Below are 18,851 nucleotides of genomic sequence, written 5' to 3' on the forward strand. Positions count from 1 at the left end.
TCGATAGTTGAGAAAGGGAAAAAAAACCCCAGTAACTTAAAGATAATCTTTTTAGAAATAATACACGGACAACTTACCCTTGTGTCTGTCTATTTTACTACTGTTTGCTATAAAGGACATTTCCTCAGGCCAACTCATATCTTTGTTTCGAACTGGAAAGACAGAGATAGGAATACGTTAATTTCGAATTCACTGAACTCACATCCACTCAATTGCTTCGGTTAAGAAAAAAAGAGCTATTTCTAAATCAGAAAACATAAAGAAAAACAATCAAGTTATTTTTAGTAAGTGACTAAAACTATTCTGACTCTTTATATTGGGAACTTTACAGTCCTTGGTTAGATTTAATTAGTAAGCTATTCCCTCAGTTACGTACCCAAACTAAAATTATACTCAACCACTCAAAGAAGTAATTAAAGCTCTTAAAGTTAACACATTAGAAATACTACAATTCTTTCTTAAATTATGACAACTATGAGTTTAATCTATTCATTTTAATACAAAGGCAGTTAGTAATGTTTCTGTGAATCTTGATGGGAAAAGACACACTAAGTTTTCAATGACATGAGTATAAATCTGTGTGTGAATATACAAGTAGCTCTGTTGGTGAGTGACCAGTGTTGATGACTAATAAAAGCCTGTGCCACTAACTATGCAAAAAAAATTAGTCTCCTTATTCAAACTCACAGAACTAGCTTGAAAATTTTAAGAAACTTTATAAACTTTTAACTGAGCTTCACTTGTCTCTACCCACCATTTCCACCTCTGGACAATGAACGTAGAAATATTTTTCTTATAAAGTAATCTAAATAGTAGGTAGGATTATAGAAGGGTTTAATGGGTTTTATTTATCATAAAGAATATAATGATCAAATAAAGGTTGGAAAAATTATAAAATGGATTATTAGTGAGTAACTAAATCTTTAAATTGTCTCCCTAAAAATCTAATATAGATGCATGCTTCTTTCTTGTACCTTCAATTACCAGGTGCTGCTCATCTTGAATTTTCAAATATTCCAATCTATGATCTTCATCATCTAGAAGAGTAAGGTAATTCTGTGTATAGAGGAGGAAAGGCTTCTATTAATTTGATTGATAAACTTGAAGCAAATATGGAAATAAAAATTAGTAACAATTAAAAATAGCTCTGTAGTTAACATACCCAATGTGACAGACATTAGGCATACTATAGTTGTTCACAAACTTGTAATTTAGGTGGTAAATGAGGGGAAAATTGTATACTTCGTAAACATGTACTTTATATCTCTAAAACAAAGTTATATAGGATTTTGAGGAGAACAGAAGGAGGCTCATTACACATCAAACCAGAATTCGTTGAAATTTAGATTTTTTGAAGAACTTACACAAATTTTCTTTACTACCCAGCATGAAATTTAAAAAATATGCTTGTGATCAAGATGGAACTTGATCACTTACTAGGAACTGAAAATGTAAAACCAAATGTCATGTAGTAGAATTATACATTTTTGTTTATGATTACCCCATTTTACAGTACTCACACAATTAATTCATTTACTTTTTATAACTTTCCTATGGGAGACATTATTATTTACCCCATTTACTCATGAGAAAACTAAGATAGAGTTCAGTGACTTCTCCTTGGTTATATAACTAACAAGTGGCAGAGCCAGGACTTAATCCCTGGTAGTATGGCTCTAGGACATGTGTTCTCAATGGTGACTAAATAAGGATGTAAAAAAGAAGGAACTAGGGAATAAAGAATTGGTTAAAAGTACGTATGGTCCAATTTCAATTATAATCTGAAAACATAATGCATATTAAGCAATTAACAGCACTGCGTCTGAGGAGGATGAAAGACAGGGGTCAGAGAACAGGAAGGAAGAATGTTACCTACCTATTTCTGTATTGTTTGAAGTTTTTAGCATGTGTATAGCACTTCAGAACATTAAAAATAAGCTCTATTTAGTTGAAAAAGGATATTTTCTATTACGTTATAACAATAATCTTTATAAGATGATACTGTCACCCTGGCCAGGTGGCTCAGATGATTGGAACATCATCCCATACACTAAAAGATTGCAAATTTCATTCCTAGTCAAGGCACATATTTAGGTTTTGGGTTCAAGCTCCGGTAAAGGAGAGTACGGGAGGCAACCAATCAATGTTTCTCTCTCACATGGATGTTTTTTTTATCCTTCCTTGTCTTTCTAAAATCAATAAACATATCCTTGGGTGACGATTAAAAAAATGGTACTGTCCATGATGATAAAGTGACAAATATCTACATGTATGCATATAGTAATTTAAAAAGATGAAGTTTTCACTGAGATCCTTGGTATGGTTTTCAGCATAATTACAATAGACAACAATCTCAAACTCATGAAATATGGATTTAACAACACTTGGTCTCTGAGTGGAGGTGCCTTCATGACTCTGAGATGCCTCTTACCTCACTGTTGTATAGCCACAGGCGCATATCTTCCTCTTTGATGCGCAGCCTCTGAGATAGATATTCATGAATTTCCTTGATGGTTTGCATTCGACTAAAACAGCCTGTGTAGGCTAAGACTCGCTTTAATGGCGCATTTGGAGAAGGTACATTTCCTATGGTCATAGTAATCACAATGAGGAAAAGACAGATGTTTAAAAAAGCACCCCTCAGCAATGGGGATTACACTATTTCAGGGAACAATGAAGAAAAATGAGAATTAGGGGTTTAATAGTTTTATAAATTAGCAGCTTTAAAATAAAACTTTAAAATGAAGACAGGAGGCCCAAGTATCTTAGAGTGAGTCTAAAACCTTAACTTGCAAAGGAAGCAACAAAATCACAGACTGAAATAACTGGCAGTACTCAGATCCCAGAAGAGTGGGAAACATAACAAACAATAGGCATTAGCATTTTGGCTGCCCTCTGCTGGATCACACTCAAAATCAAAACTCAGCATATGAATGGAGAAGATAAAATAGGACTGGATTTGAATTTCACAGATACTGGATTCACCTGATCCACTTCCTTAAAATAAACTGTCTTTGAATTACTAATCCCATCACTTTCAGGCCATTAATTGGCCCAATTACCTGGCACACTGGTACAATTACACATAAAAATTTTACTTAAAATTCTAAGTAGGCATAGACTCTATGTGGCCAAACACAGCTTTAAAGTGAAGCCAATAAACTTCCCAGGACCAAAAAAACTGCCCTATTCAAAGGTAGAAGAGGGTAATAAAACTCATATGGCCTGCCTGCTCAATAAGATGGCAGCAGACATGACCTTGAATTCCTGAAAGGCTCAAGGTGGAAACAAAAAGGTGGCAATAAGGGGAAAAAGTAAAGAGTGACGAAAGGAAATGTCAAGTCTAACCACAAACTTTAAAGGAGACAGGATAAAATAAGAGATTATGGAAATCAAAGATAGGTTAGTAAAACAACCTGCTAAACCCTGGTTAAACTATTCGGGCAAAAATCTAGACAAAGTTATAGCTTAAAATGGTCATCTCTTATCTCTGGGAGGTTATGGTTTATTGAGAAACCCAAAGCAAAAATAAACTTAACATATAAATATCATCCATCTAGGGTCCAATTATATGTTCCAGGTAGTTTACAACCCATTCAGTTGTGGCTCAATTTTATTTCTCTTATTAAATGCACTTTGAGTCTTCACCTACTAAATAAACTGGAGAAAAGTATTGGCATCATTCGCTTTTTTAGAGCTTCCAAAAAGAATTTACTCACATAAAATAGGCTGAAAAATCATCTAAGAAACAATGGTTTCTATGGTTTCGTCTATCAAAAAGGCAATCTTTAAGTCACTGTAACTGTGGGAAGGTTTGTATACTTGTCATTACAAAAGGAATAAAAGAGCCTAGTAAACAGCTGTAATAAACTGGGTAATGAGGAGGATAAAAACTATACTATGGCAGAACAAAACCCAATCATGATCAATTTTAAACACATAGCAAAGCAAATCTTTTTCTATCAGCAAGCAAAGGATAATCCCTTTTAAAAGAAAGCACAAGAGCAAATTTCTATAATTATTAATCAGAGGATTAGTTATAAGATTACAGCAAGAAAGCATATTTTTTAAACTTCAAAATGATTAATGATTGATTTCACATCTAATTAGTAAGGAATAAAATTTCAAATTAAGAACAAATTTGGAGCATAATAACTATTCAATTCTAGGATTCAGAAGCATTTGCAAATGTAGTGGCCAAGTCAATTTCTATTGTCCTAAGCCACATAAGAAATTTATTTGAATTCCAGACAGCTCATTAAGTAGGCAGCCACTTATTATACATAGTTTTATGCTTCTGAATAGCATCAACAAATCTAGTGGAATTTACAGAGCAGCAAAAATCTAGGATCAGCACAAGAGTTGCAAAGAATACTTAACTAAAAGCACAACACATCTTGCCTCTCATGTTATATTTCAAAGGGAACTGAAAAAGATATGTGCCCTGGGTGCCACGGAAGCAAGGCAAATACTTTTATTCAATGGGAAATTAAGTGACAAAAGTTTCATAGAAGTTCCATTTCACACTTTCTTGATTTTGATGTTTTCTCCAAAGTTTGGTTAGGCAGAGGTCACTACTTTGCTATAAATCTTGCCAAATAATATGTGTAAGAATCTCTACATGTTACCTGAATATAAACTTTAAATAAGACATTAAGCTAACCCTATTTGATTTCAAAGGAAGGAAGGTGTATGTTATGGTTGGTTTGGGTTCATAGGTAGTTCTTGCATACTAAATTATACTAATTATAAAACACTGGAATTTTTAACACAAAGTCAAGACTCTGTAAATGAATGAATTCATTACTTCTACTGCAGAACCATTTCAAATATTTGCAAAACAGCCCTGGCTGGTGTAGCTCAGTGGATTGAGCATGGGCCTGCGAAACAAAGGATCACGGTTCCATTCCCAGTCAGGGCACATGCCTGGGTTGCAGGCCAGTTCCCAGCAAGGGGACTCACGAGAGGCAACCATACATTGATATCTCTCTCCTTCTCTCCTTCCCTTCCTCTCTAAAGATAAATAAATAAAATCTTAAAAAATATATATTTGCAAAACAAAAACAGGGAGCAAGTCTACCCATCAATAAAACTTAATTTCATAGAGAAATCAAGGAGGTACTTTTTACATGTTAATATATTAAAATGGGAACTTATTTATTTGTGATTTTGATAGTCTTGATGTTTTTCAAAGCAAATGTGTCGCTTTCACTTTCAAAAATATTCCTTTGCTTTACATTATCTGTCTCCCATAAGAGACAGGATCCTCAGATTGAGTATAAAAAAATGTATCTTGTTTTGTTTAAAAAAAAAAAAAACCCCAAGAAACACACATACACCCACCCACCCATGATATTGCCAAAAAAATCACTTCTAAAAATTTGAAAAAAATTTTTCAAACAGTAGAGTTGAAAAGAGAAGTCATTGACTGGTTGATTCTAACTTAGGTCAAGCAAATAATTTACAATGACTTGTTCTCAAAGAAACAAAGTATGTAATATCTATTTCTATTTATTATCATTGTATTTTTACGGACCAAAACAGGAAACAACTCTTTCCAGCTTCCTGATGAGATTTTTTCCTCTATTCCTGTCTAGTCTTGCGCATGACCATAGATCTAAGCCCCACAGTGATTACTGGTACAGTGGCACCAGACTTTGAGCAACTTTGGTTTTTATCTTAATTTTTTTTAAAGGAAATGCATGACATTCTTGCTGCATTCTTAAGTTACCTCTTGGTAAATGCTGAGGAAACATTCTCAGGCTCATCATACCCATATTCACCCAGATGTTAGACTGCTGTGTCCGAGTGGCAGGCTGCTGTCTCAGGAACAGAAGGTAACGAGGAAATAATTCTAGCTCTGGGATTTCTGTCTTGCTATTCTTGATCACCTGTTGTTTTAATAAATATAAAGTGATTTATTTTTGAACTAAATGTTTAATAGGTTTCCTACTTGTATTTTAGTTAGATTACAGAAATTCATAGATTTAAATTACATAGGTTTAAATATACTCCAGTTTCTGCTCCTAAATCTATCTAAGATTAGAACTCCTAGTGGGTATTTTTTCCCCTTTCATTTAGACGTAGTAATATCGAAATTAAAATAAAAAATGAAAGTATTATCTAATTTTACTACCCTCACACTGTATTTTTCTTCACTTTTACATATTTCATGTATATGAATGATGGTCTTTTAAAAGACAAATTCTTAAGACTGGAAGTTACAAGTCAAAAAGTATGAAGCCATGCCATTAACTATACAGGTAATACTGCCTACCAAAGTGTAGCAATTTACAATATTCCCAGAAATGTATGAATTATTTTGATAAGATTTTTTAAGGCACACTGATATGACAGCTGTCACAATACAATCTAACAAAATTTTTTCAAATGAAGTTAAAGACAACTAAATACTACTGGAGCCATCTTCTGGAAAAGAACAAACTTTTTGGCTAACCCAATAATTAGTTTGTGTGTGCCATGAGATGAAAAAGGCTGAAAACCGCTGGCCTAGCCTTATGACTCCCTCACTTTACTTAGTCCAGTGACTATTCCCTCTACTCTATAAATGCCACCCACTCCCACAGGCACATCATTGCATGGTTGGTACCTAATATACCAGTCAATAAATGTACAAATGAATGAATCAATGAGAAGGAACCTAAAATTTGTTCAACTGATTTGAACTGGTATTGAGTACACTGCTACCATAGGTAAGAATAATTTGTGGATAATGAGGTTCATATATAAAAGTAATAGAAGACCTCATCTATGACTGCTCCTTCTATAGGTAGTACCTTCCAGGTACTACTGGCTATACTTACAGGTCTAGGAAGGGCCAGATTTGCTCCATACCAATGATAAAGTGCTCGCCACACAGGTTCAGGGACCATTTCATAATCTCTTCCATGGATCAGCTGTGGGGATCGTTTTAATCGTCCACCTTCTAGTGTTAATGATGTAGCCTTAGAATAAGATGTAAATGCTGATGTTTAATATTACAGTTTCTCATATTTTAACAGAATGTAAATATAGAAAGACAAACACGTCACTACTCAGTTTCATGTTACTGGAAAAAAATTTTCTAAGAGAAATTTTTATTTTTAACTTACCAAATAAACTATTTACGGAAGGAATTCAAAGCAAATCATTTGGAAAAGTCATCGGAGCACTTGGAATTAATAAGTCTGGTTTTCACAGATTTCTTTCAGATAATAAAAAATATTATTTTGGAAAAAAAATTCCATTTACATATAAAATTACATTTTCACAGTAGCTGTTCCAAGTAAGAATAAGAACATTTCCAAGGACCACCACATTGCTTTTAGACAAGTACTAAATCATAAAATATTCTCTTGGAAATCTACTATGCAAAGAGATTTCCATCTACAACAGGTTTATTAAATGAACCACTAACGATTTCTTACATGCTAAAACCTCTAGAATAAAATTTATTCACAATCTGAAAGAGAATTATTTTAAGTAGATGTCAACTTACTTACCTTTACTGGTTCTTGAGTTACTAGTGGCTGGTTATCAATAGCCCCTGGTTTCTGAGGATTGAGATGCAACAAAATATTCCCATTGGTTCCTAGCAAACACTGGTTGTTATTATCTGAAGTGTTATGTTGTCGAGCAAAGCACATATCTGCCCCTGGTGTGGCAGAATACAAAAAGCCTGTAAGGAAATAGAGGGTGGAATCTCTGTATTTTTAATTATTATACATAAATAGGCTCGAAGATATGAACTCAATGTCCATGTATTAGGTTAATGCTATTATCCTATTGGCATGTCAGTACAGTAGATTCTGATAAATCTGTAGAACATAGAAAATACAGATATATTCATTCTGGACAATGCCTAGCATAACACTAGGTGGAATAAGAAATTTAAAAACTGTTACCAAATGAACATTTGGTCAGCCTGCTAGAATATCTAATAATTCACAACAAGAATTGTAAGTCCTCTGATTAAAAAAACAAAAGATGTATATAGCCAAGTAGCTAGGTTCTCCCATACTCTCCCATAATTCTCCTCCTCTGCCTGGGAACACATCCCAAATATTCCTGGGAGATAATGGTGATGAGTCTACACCAAAGGAAAGAAGCTAAAATAAGAACTCAACAGAAGAATGCTGGAAGAAACTGTTCTCTAATAAATCTATTTGAAAGGAAGGCATCAGTATTATTGGGTTGGCCAAACTGCCCATAAAAGATTTTTCCATAAAATATAAGACATATTTTTCATTTGCACCAATAACTTTATTGATGTGGACATTTTGAGTATGCCAGCTATCTATTCCACTATTGGCTTCTAGTGGGTAGAGGCCAGAGGTGCTGCTAAACATCTTCCAATGCCCAACACAGCCTCATAGCAAAGAATCATTCAGCCAAATGTCAATAGTACCAAGAAACTTTGCAAAAAGACTTTTGACATGTTTGATCAGTCACAGCACCTTCTCCATACATCGCATAAATCTTGTATTGTGTTTCCATTGTGTTTTTACCTTTCTTGAAATAATAAAACATAATATACTAAGAATGCTGCATATTTTCTTCCATCTTCACTATTAAAATGGCTACAGAAAAATTCACCAATTTTGATAAGTTTTTTTTAATGCATGCTGATATGCCAGCTGTCACAATACAATCTAACAAAACTGTTTCAAATGAAATTAAAGAAAAATAAACACTACTAGAGCCATTGTACAGAAAAAACTAAATGAACTTTTTGGCCAACCCAATACAAAAGACATATACACATAGAAAAATGATTAATGATGACAGTTGTGAACTTCAAGGATATTTTAAGAAATTTCAACTCTCGACTATATATTAATCTCAGGTAAACATTCTAGCCATCAGTTACTTTGAACATTCTAACTATGGCGCTGCTCAGCCTGTAAGTAACATAAGTTATATAATAACCATATCAAAAAGACCTTATAGAGGTTGAAAGATTAATTCTGGTGTTAAAGCCAATCAGAGAGAGCATTCCTTAAACTGCTAAGTGATCTTTGTAATGTCAGATTGGGAGAGGAGCAGTAAATTCTATAGTTTCCTAGAGAAAATGCTAACTCTGTCCAGTGTGCCTACTCCCTCCACACGAAAGGAAAAAAGATCTCAAAGCTGAAATAACAACAGAATAAGAATGACAGTCTTGATTCTTTATCACCAGAATAATAGGCGATCAGCTTAATTTAGTTGTGCCATAAAAACACCAAAGCATCTCCCTCATCTTTCCTAACTTAATGAAGAACCACTAAGTTTTAGGTATCAAAGACTGAAGGGAATTATGGGAAGCACTGTGAATTCTTTCTCAATATTTTAACAAAAACGATTCCCAAATTCTGGCCTGTAATGTCTGTAAAATTTAATATGAGGGTGCATTTAATACAAAGAAGGCATGCTTATAGTTAGAGAGGGTCCTGAAGATAGAACTTTAGATTTTTAATTCCCAAATCTAAGTTTATTGACAAAATAATTTAGTAGCAATATGGAGGAATGTAACTTAATCAATGAAAACTGAAAATATTTAAGAATTTTATAATCATTTCATTCAAAACTTAACGGAAGCCCAATATCCTACCAAGCACATGACAAAGTATACTTCTTTAAGAACTGACTATGACTAAACCTCACGGAAAACAAGTCCTACTTACCACTTCCAGCAGTTTCTGATGCTTCAGATGCAGTAGAAATGTTGTCTGAAAATTTCTCTTCTGTGGTGTTCACATAACTGAGGCTGCCTCCTCCGATTCTATCCTCACTCTGCTCTATAGAATGTACTGCTGTTCCAAATGAGTATTTTCCTCCATTCAGAACAGATGATGGCTCAATCACAACAGGGCTGGCATCCTAAAAATCATGAAGTCAGAGATAAAGAGGTAAAATTTAATAATGCAGCTTTCAAAAATTAATCCCAAAATTATTTATTGTTTCTAATCCTCCTGTGGTTGGCTATAGTCATTTAAAAACATTTTAATGTATCACTAAATTTCTTCAAAGGGGAAGAGTATGTATAAATAAAATTGGTTAAGGTAGACTGGAAACAGACTGTAAAGGACTTTGTGCTGTATAAAGTAATTTAGACTTTGTTATTTTTACATGCTAGTCAATGGGCTCCAACTCCTGGTAACCGTATGAATGAGTGATGCTCACAATCAGTGAACATCACCCCTACTTAGCCCCTGCAGACTCCTGCCTACAACTTCTTTGATGGAGTCACTCCATCTCATACTTGGTCTTCCTCTCTTCATGCTGCCAGACTTTAATTCATTTAATAATGGATATCATGGAAGGCTTTTTGTGATATTAAAAAATTAAATAATATTTATCTTTTTTATTATAAAAGAATATACTGTCATTGTAGAAAGTATAGAAAAATATGAAGACTATATCACAAGTACTCAGATCCCACCATTCAGCATTAACTATAATTGACGATTTGATGTTTCCTTTATTTCTTGTGACTAAAAGTATACATGTATGCATAAAAAGTAAGTAGCATGGAGAATATGGTTAGAATTAAGGGCAGGACTCTGACTACCAGCTATGTGACCTTACATAATAAGTAAACTTTTAAGCTCATTTCTTCATGGTTAAAACTAAGATAATAATAGGGACTTCTACCAGGATGGAAGTGTAGGTGGAAACACTGTGCCTTCTTGAACACCCAAGTCTAAAAACGACAAAGTTTTAGCAACAAAAAACGCAGCTAAACCCCAGAAAATTGAACAATACGGAAGTCCGACAACAGCGAACTACTCAGCCAGACTGGTTAAGAGGGGCAGAGCCAGCAGTGGAGCGGTGTCTGGCAGGAAAGATCCCCCGACCCAGGCGTGAAGGCAGCCAAGGGCAGATCCCAGGTGTGGGGTAGAAATATCAATGTATGGTTGCCTCTTGTGTGTCCCCTGCCAGGAACTGGCCTGCAACCCAGGCATGTGCCCTGACTGGGAATTGAACCATGATACTCTGGTTCCCAGGCCCATGCTCAATCCACTGAGCTACACCAGCCAGGGCTCTCTATTCAATTTTTTTTAATCCTCTGATTACTTCAAGGAAATGTTCTCATTTTGGTACTAATGTGCTAATCTAATACTTGATAATTTCTTCTTTTAACAGAAAGTGAGACTGAACATCAGAGTCTTCAAAAGGGAAAGCTATTTAGTTTAAATTTAATAATATATATATTAAAGATTTTATTTATTTATTTTTTAGAGAAAGGGAGGGAGAAATAGAGAGAGAGAAACATCAGTGTTAGGTTGCCTCTTGCGTGCCCCCAGCTGGGGACCTAGTCTGCAACCTAGGCATGTGCCCTGACTGGGAACTGAACCAGTGACTTTTTGTTCACAGGCCAGTTCCCAATTCACTAAGCCACAACATCCAAGGCTAACAATATATTTCATTTTCACTGAATTTATTTTTATTTTGAGCTTTTATTTCTGGAATGTGACATTGATTTTCTATTTAAACCAGTAATAAAGTTTCCTTTTAAAATACATGCATTTACATAGAAATGGTAAAATTATTTAGAAAAACATAGTAAGCAAATAAAAAAAAATCGACAACTAACTGTGTGTGAAAGAGGGACAGTAATAATTAATTCCAAGGTAGAACATGAGGCAATGGCTTATATGACGGGATGGGAGTTGATACCTTTATATGGTGAGTTATATCAAGGTATGATATTCCAAGGTATGAATGGAATTCATGGATTCACATTTTTTATTACATATGGGTATTATATGGCAAAAAATGGTGACCATAATACACAAGAGACTAAAACCTGAGAATCTACATTAAATATGGATTTTGGGCCATCATTATTTTAAATTGGCCAAAGAAGTAAAAACTGTATAGACAATGGAACAACAGAACCAAACTGATTTATGGCAAGAGAGGTAGAAATGTAAATTAGGCCTGGGTAATTTACATTATTAAGCATATGTTTGGACTTCAGTCTGTGGATTTCATAGCAACTTCTTAGAGAAAATACTGATCCTCTCACAGCTTTTCTGATAGTGAGTCCATACCAAAAAAAAACATATTCAAGTGAATTCAGCCTTTTTCTTCAGTTATGCTTTCTGATTTATTTGATCTGGAGTAGAACACACATTTTTTTGCTCGTTTTTAAAGCTCTCTATGTGATTCTATTATCTAGCCAGAATTGATAACCACTGACCTAGTGAAGGTTGTGGTATCATACATTTGTTTTTATAATGTGCTTCAAATACTTGAGTACAGTAAGTGATTTCTTATTAAATCCACTACTTGCTCTGGACTTGCTTTTTAGAAGAAGATTCTAATTTTAACAAGCTTTTAAAACATTTGCTTTCTTTCTATGAAAGTGGAGTAAGACAGCACAATCATTTCAGAAGAATAACTATCTGAAAAATTAAAGTCTTCTCCCAAGTCACTTTGTTTTCCTCCAGAAAAATCACTTTATTCTCACTGTAAGTGTTCTTAAACTTAAATGATGTCTGCCTATCATATGGTTGACAAACAACTCCTTTTTAAATTTATATTTATTTCCATATTCCATTCATATTAATTTATTTATGCACTATAAAACACTTTTTAAAGTTTTTATAGTACTATATTTTTAATGAGATTAGGTTCCCTTAATCCTACTTGGACAATTTTCTTCAAGTTTTCCTCTGAGTTTAGTAATTAACAGAATTTCAAGGAGAAATATTTGGAATTGTATTTTAAATGCTTTAATTGGTTTGAAAATCTTATGTGAAGCCTATGTTTCTAAAGAAAATTTATATGAATCCATTCACAGTTTAGTCCATAGGTTGAATCTATAGATATGATTGGCAAGAAAATAGGATAAAAATGTTAGTAGGCATTAAATTTGTTAGGTTGAGTTTTACCATAATATAGAAATAGAATGACTATAATAGTTTCAATCTTTCACCCGGACTGCAGGCTGTACCACATGCTTTTAACACAGCACAGTGAATGATGCATCCTTTAGACTTGGAGAATATGGGTTTTTCTTCACTTCTCTACCAAACTCTTCTCACTGTCTTTAGCTTTCTTTGCTATTCTAGAAATCTATTGCTCTCAGTATTTGCCTCAAACTGTAAACATTACTCAGGTTCTTTCCTTTTTCCCCTCCTCTGCCCTATTTTCTTGTCATTGCTTCCACTCTTGGCTTTCAGTGAAATTGTCAACATTTACAGTCAACTAATCTAATTACCACTTTACCTCCATATGTTGAACAAATCAATAATGGTCATATATTGTAGTCACTGACTCTTTTTGACTGTGTTATTTGTAGTTGCTTTGGGAAATTTTTTTCCCTTTAAACATCAAAGAATCTTTTTTTTTTTTAAATTGACTTCTTGGTCTGGAACTATTAGAAACTATCACGGAAGCCTGAGTTTTTAGGAAGACAAGTCTCTAGATAGATAAAATTTCACCCGTGATGAGAAATTTCCTCACTTTATCTGAGTTAATTGTTCCTAAAAGGCTTACGTGGAACTTAAATATAAAATAATGCTCTTTCGAGAATTTTGTAAGTCATTCTGAGTTATATAAACGGTTTATGCTATTCCAAAATTCAGGATTCACTTTCTTCTCTAGCAGTGATGATACTACTTTTTTTAATGCTTGATACATATGATACATATGACAGGGTGGGGCAAAAGAAGGGTTACAGTTGTATGTGAAAGTTTATTCTTGTATTATTACTTATTAGTTATTGTATTATTTTCCACACAAAAAAACCATAAACCTACTATTGTCCCACCCTGTATACTACAAGTACAACCTTAAACAACTAACAGGCCTATTTTATATTTTATTAGTCTACAAGGCTGCTTTTGGGAAAATGGAAGGCAGTATGAAATAACAGAAAAAAATACTAAGTAGGAATGAAGAGACCTGCACTCAAGAGATCTAGCTCAGATAATAAAGTAATTGCCATAAACAACTTTGGGCAATTAAAAAAAACTAAAAGGACTTCAGAGGCTTCATTTGTAAATTTAAAGAGAGCCACTTAAACTGCTTTCTAGTTCTAAATTAACATGATAACAAAAGAGTAAAATCTGTACAGCAAATAAGTACTAACTGCTACTTCCTAGTATTTCTTAAACAGGAGAAAAGCCACATATACTATAATAATGATAAACAAAAGATTTCATCCTTTCTCCCCATTTACTTTTTTACAAAAGGAGATTTCAGAGCACAAAAACACTGGACTCATTAAAGAGGGAACAGATCAGCAAGATCCCATGAGCAGATTAAGTATTCCAGATCAAGTGAATCATAGCAAATCTGAGGAAAACCACTGCTCACAAAGGATGGCTTATTTTTCCTGCTTTTTAGGCATGCCACTGTCTGAAAGAACAGTCAGCTCAACCCTTAAAGGCAATTAATGATTCACTTAGACAAATATGTGCCATATTGTGAAGAGAAAAACATCAAAGCTAAGTGATGTCTTAGGCAGGGAAATTAAGTCCAGAGTAAGATCAAATTATCTAACATGTTAAGAACATTGATTTCTTTTTTAAGCAAGGCATTGGTTAAAGATGCCCAAGTATACTGGAAAGATAAATTTAAGTCACCAATTAATTACTGCTGCTGCTACAACTACTGTAACTACTGTTGCTTCCTCTAATTTTATGCAGGGTGTTGTGTACACGCTAGGCATGGAGCTAATTTAACCTCAATCATCGTATTGCAATAGGTATTATTACTAATCCTATTGTTCATATGAGGAAACTGAGGTAGAGAGAAGATCGGAACTTGTTTAAGGTCATATAGCAAGTAGAAAGACTAGGACTCCAACATAAGAATACAATCTCACAACTATTATCCTATCCTGGTTTCTCATAGTATTGGCTAATACTTACTGAGTACTAACTATGCACCAGACTCTGTTCTATAACATGTAACATGTATCAAATCCTTTATTTCCCATGACACTCTATGAGGGAGGTTACTGTTATTACTCTAAATTTATGGATAGGGAAAATAAGACCCAGAATGTCACTTTTTAAAAAGTTATTTGCATTTAAAAGGAAGTTACTCTTTATTTAGTAAATAACACTTTTATAATTAATACATATCTTCAGAAAGGATTGCTATTAATTATGTTTACATTTTTTTAAAAAGATTTTATTTATTTATCTTTAGAGGGGAAGGGAAGGAGAGAGGGAGAGAAATATCAATGTATGGTTGCCTCTCATGCGTCCCCTGCTGGGAACTGGCCTGCAACCCAGGCGTGTGCCCTGACTGGGATTTGAACCACGCTCAATCCACTGAGCTACACCAGCCAGGGCCTTGTTTACATTTTCCTCTTATTAAATAAATTGCCATAGGTCTCTGCTACCTTTCCCACCACTTGAACTGGTACTAGACAATACAGAATGCCAGAGGAAGAAAAGGAATATGACAGATGAGTGCAGATTTCCCCCTTTACATCTCTCCCTTACCACCCTCCACTGATTCTTTTAAAGCAAAGGATGGCTAGGGCAGGCAAGAACCAACTGAGTTCATGTTCTCAGCAGCACACTTCTTTTTTGTAAGAGATGTGCTGCTAAGAGCAAGACCTCTGTCATGTTCCTACAGGAAGCAAAAAGTAATACTTCAAACATGACGGCAGGTTATTCTTTGAGTCTGTAGTCAATAAGGCATTAATAACCATCATTTTAAGGCCAAACTAAGAATATAAAGACCAAAAGTATTCCAAAATAGACTGCAACACACTGCCCAATGTTCTCATTTTCTACCTACAATCACCATCATTATCTGTCTACAAGGTCTTTGAAGTCACTTGCCTACTTTCGCTCCTTCACTGACACTTAAGGTCTACTTTTTCCAATTACATATTTTACACATGAAAACTGTTAAATTCTGCAAAAAGGGAAAAGCCAGGCAGAAAAATGAAGTAAATAATGTAAGCAATCTTCAAATATTCTGATAAGTAAATAATGACAGAAAAGGACATATAGAAAAAATATGAATAAAATTATTAGAATTTCAGTTAGTAATCATTTGGCAACTGACAATGAGCCTATATATATATGCCAAAAATGGGAAATTTAATTCCCAGAATTATTTTTTCAGTTTCTAATTCTGCAAAAAACCCAAAAACAAACAAAAAAACCCTTCTATGTTTTAAGTAAGACTGGAATATTCACTAATGATAATTTTTTTCTTCAACTCTATTAGGAACAATGGCAGTTATTGTTTAGAAACTGGTTTCTAATATTAGTTCTAAAATTAACTTTCTTGAATAGAAAATCAACAATTCTCACCCAAGCATCTTCAACTTTTTGAGGAAAAAGGTGAAATAATAAAAGATAATGTGAAGAGTGTAGATGACATGACACTGGATTTAAAATCAGTCCTTAAATTTGATTCTAGAACTTCCACTCTGAGGAAGAAATTCAGGTTACCTTTAATCCCAGCCTCATGGTCTTCCACAGGTAAAGTGGATACAATACTTATTGGATTGTGAGGATTAAATGAGACATGTACGGCAAAGGTTTAATATATATTGTATATTAAGTGAGATATATACATGGACCTGCATGCCCAATACCACCTTCCTCAGAGCTGTTGCTGTGAGGAAACATATGTGGAAGTACAAGCACAAGCCTAGTACATAGCAAGAATCATACAGGTAATCACTCCTTTCCCTTTCAAATCTTTCTCTACGTTGGAACATTTTATTCCTAGCCAGTAGTCACACACAATCTGTAGAAGTGAAAATCCTATGAAAAATGTAGATAAACAGAAATCTTACTCACATATTTCACATAGTCTTTCCACTGCTGCCACCACTGCATGGAGATGATAAACCAATTGTGTCCTGGCTGCAGACCATACCTGCTCTCCCGTTCTAACCATCCTCTGTACATACAAAAGAAACTCAATACGTCGAATAGTGTGTGAAACAGGTGACCACACCCGCACAAGTTATCATTAGCAATTTTTAAAAATATATTTTATTGATTATACTATTACAGTTGCCCCATTCCCCCCTTCATTCCCCCCATCCTACACACCCTCTCCCACCCACATCCCCCCCTTTAGTTCATGTCCATGTGTCATAAGTTCTTTAGATTCTGTATTTCCCATACTATTCTTGCCCTCCCCCTGTCTATTTTCTACCTATCAACTATGCTACTTATTCTCTGTACCTTTTCCCCCTCTCTCCTCCTCCCACTCATTAGCAATTTTTACAAGTGAAAAACATGAAACAAATTGAGATGCTTGGGAGATTGCTGTAATTTCAATTAGTGAAACACTGAGAGGCCAATTTCAGGGAGTCGTAACACAACTATCAAGCCTCACACTGATGTTTTAAAAAGTTTTTTTGAGGAATATTTTATATAATATACAATTTACCTGAATTAAGTACACAGCTCAATAATTCTCATAAATTTATAGACATGTGTAACCATCACCACAATCCAATGGTAGAATATTTCAATTACTCCAAAAAGGTATCCTGTGCCTATTTCAATCTGTGTTACCACCTTTAGACCCAGAAAACTACTAGCCTATTTCCTTTTTTAAAAAAAGATTTCAGCCCTGGCTGGTGTAGCTCAGTGGATTGAGCATGGGCCTGCGAACCAAAAGACCACGGTTCAATTCCCAGTTAGGGCACATGCCTGGGTTGCAGGCCAGTTCCAGGCAGGGGCCAGTTCCCAGCAGGGGATGCATCAGAAGCAACCATACATTGATATTTCTCTCTTTCTCTCCTTCCCTTCCCTTCTAAAGATAAATAAATAAAATTGTTTTAAAAAGTTTAAAAAAATAAAAAATATTTCATTTATATTTATTTTTAGAGAGAGGGGAAGAGAGGGAGAAAGAGAGGAAGAGAGATATTGATACGTCAGAGAAACAGATCTTGGTTGCTTTTTGCATACATTCCAACCAGGGACTGGCCCAAAACCCAGGCATGTGCTTTGACCAGGACTCTAACCTGCGACTTTTTGCCTTTCAGGGCGACACCCAACCCACTGAATCACACCAGTCAGGGCTACTAGTCTATTTTCTATATCTTACAAATTGCCCTTTTATAAACATTTCATATAAGTGGAATGATATAACAACACAAGGTCTTTCACATTTGGCCTCTTTTATTTAGCATAATGTCAACAGCAATACAGAGATGCTGGGCATTTTTGCTTAGGTCTACTTTCTAATCTTTCTACAATAAATGTGCTATTTTGCAGTAAGAAAAAATTGCTACCTTTTAATCTTATAGAATGTCTTTATTTCAAAAAATTAAATTTAGTATTCAGTGCAATTTTAATGTGAAACAGGATTTGATTTCTAAATTAACCCAATCTTAACATTAGGAAGTTACTTAAAAATATTTCAACATGTAACTGTTTCAGAGAAACAGGGTGTTACTCTAATAATTACATTAAAATAGTACATGTTGTTACTTAGTAACAGTATATATTTCACGTGTTAGCAATTTCAACTATAGAGTAAAAATACACAGACCGAAACTATAAACTTACCTAATAATTTGCCCTTCCTCTTCTGGAGTAGCTGGTCTTAACCCCAGAACTATGTGACACACCTAAAGAAAAAAAGTGGTAAATTAAACTTCATGGACTGGTGCCAATGACTAGATTGAATTTCTCACATTCTCTGCAGAGCTTTCAATGAATGAATTATCGATGAGTCACTTCAACAAATTTGAACTTTAAGTTTTAGCTAATCTTTTTTTTTTTTAAACAAACCATTTCAATGAAGGCCAAGTTCTAAGTCTCTAAATGAGATGGGGTTGAGAAAAGGAAAGGGAGAGAAGGGCAAAGGGGGAGAGAAAGAAGAGGAAGGAAGGAAGGAAGGAAGGAAGGAAGGAAGGAAGGAAG

At 34.4% G+C, this 18,851-nt stretch overlaps 1 protein-coding gene across 4 annotated transcripts in view; it reads right to left on the reverse strand.

Moving 5' to 3' along the window:
• The window catches only part of USP32 (ubiquitin specific peptidase 32), a 119,700-nt gene that overhangs the window by 25,901 nt on the left and 74,948 nt on the right, over nt 1–18,851 (reverse strand). For 2 of the 4 annotated variants that reach the window (XM_053655709.1, XM_053655714.1), the window contains exons 11-19: nt 18,495–18,556; nt 16,767–16,869; nt 9,663–9,858; nt 7,503–7,678; nt 6,825–6,965; nt 5,732–5,891; nt 2,432–2,586; nt 975–1,056; nt 78–152 (exon numbers count right to left, since the gene is read on the reverse strand). In XM_053655709.1, coding sequence (XP_053511684.1) covers nt 78–152; nt 975–1,056; nt 2,432–2,586; nt 5,732–5,891; nt 6,825–6,965; nt 7,503–7,678; nt 9,663–9,858; nt 16,767–16,869; nt 18,495–18,556 — 1,150 coding nt within the window. The remainder of the gene's footprint in view (nt 1–77; nt 153–974; nt 1,057–2,431; nt 2,587–5,731; nt 5,892–6,824; nt 6,966–7,502; nt 7,679–9,662; nt 9,859–16,766; nt 16,870–18,494; nt 18,557–18,851) is intronic. The other 2 variants (XM_053655710.1, XM_053655711.1) reach the window with 2 other exon arrangements.

Source organism: Artibeus jamaicensis, unplaced genomic scaffold, assembly GCF_021234435.1.
Source record: "Artibeus jamaicensis isolate MK-2021 breed Jamaican fruit bat unplaced genomic scaffold, CSHL_Jam_final contig_1998, whole genome shotgun sequence".
Lineage (NCBI taxonomy): Eukaryota > Metazoa > Chordata > Mammalia > Chiroptera > Phyllostomidae > Artibeus > Artibeus jamaicensis.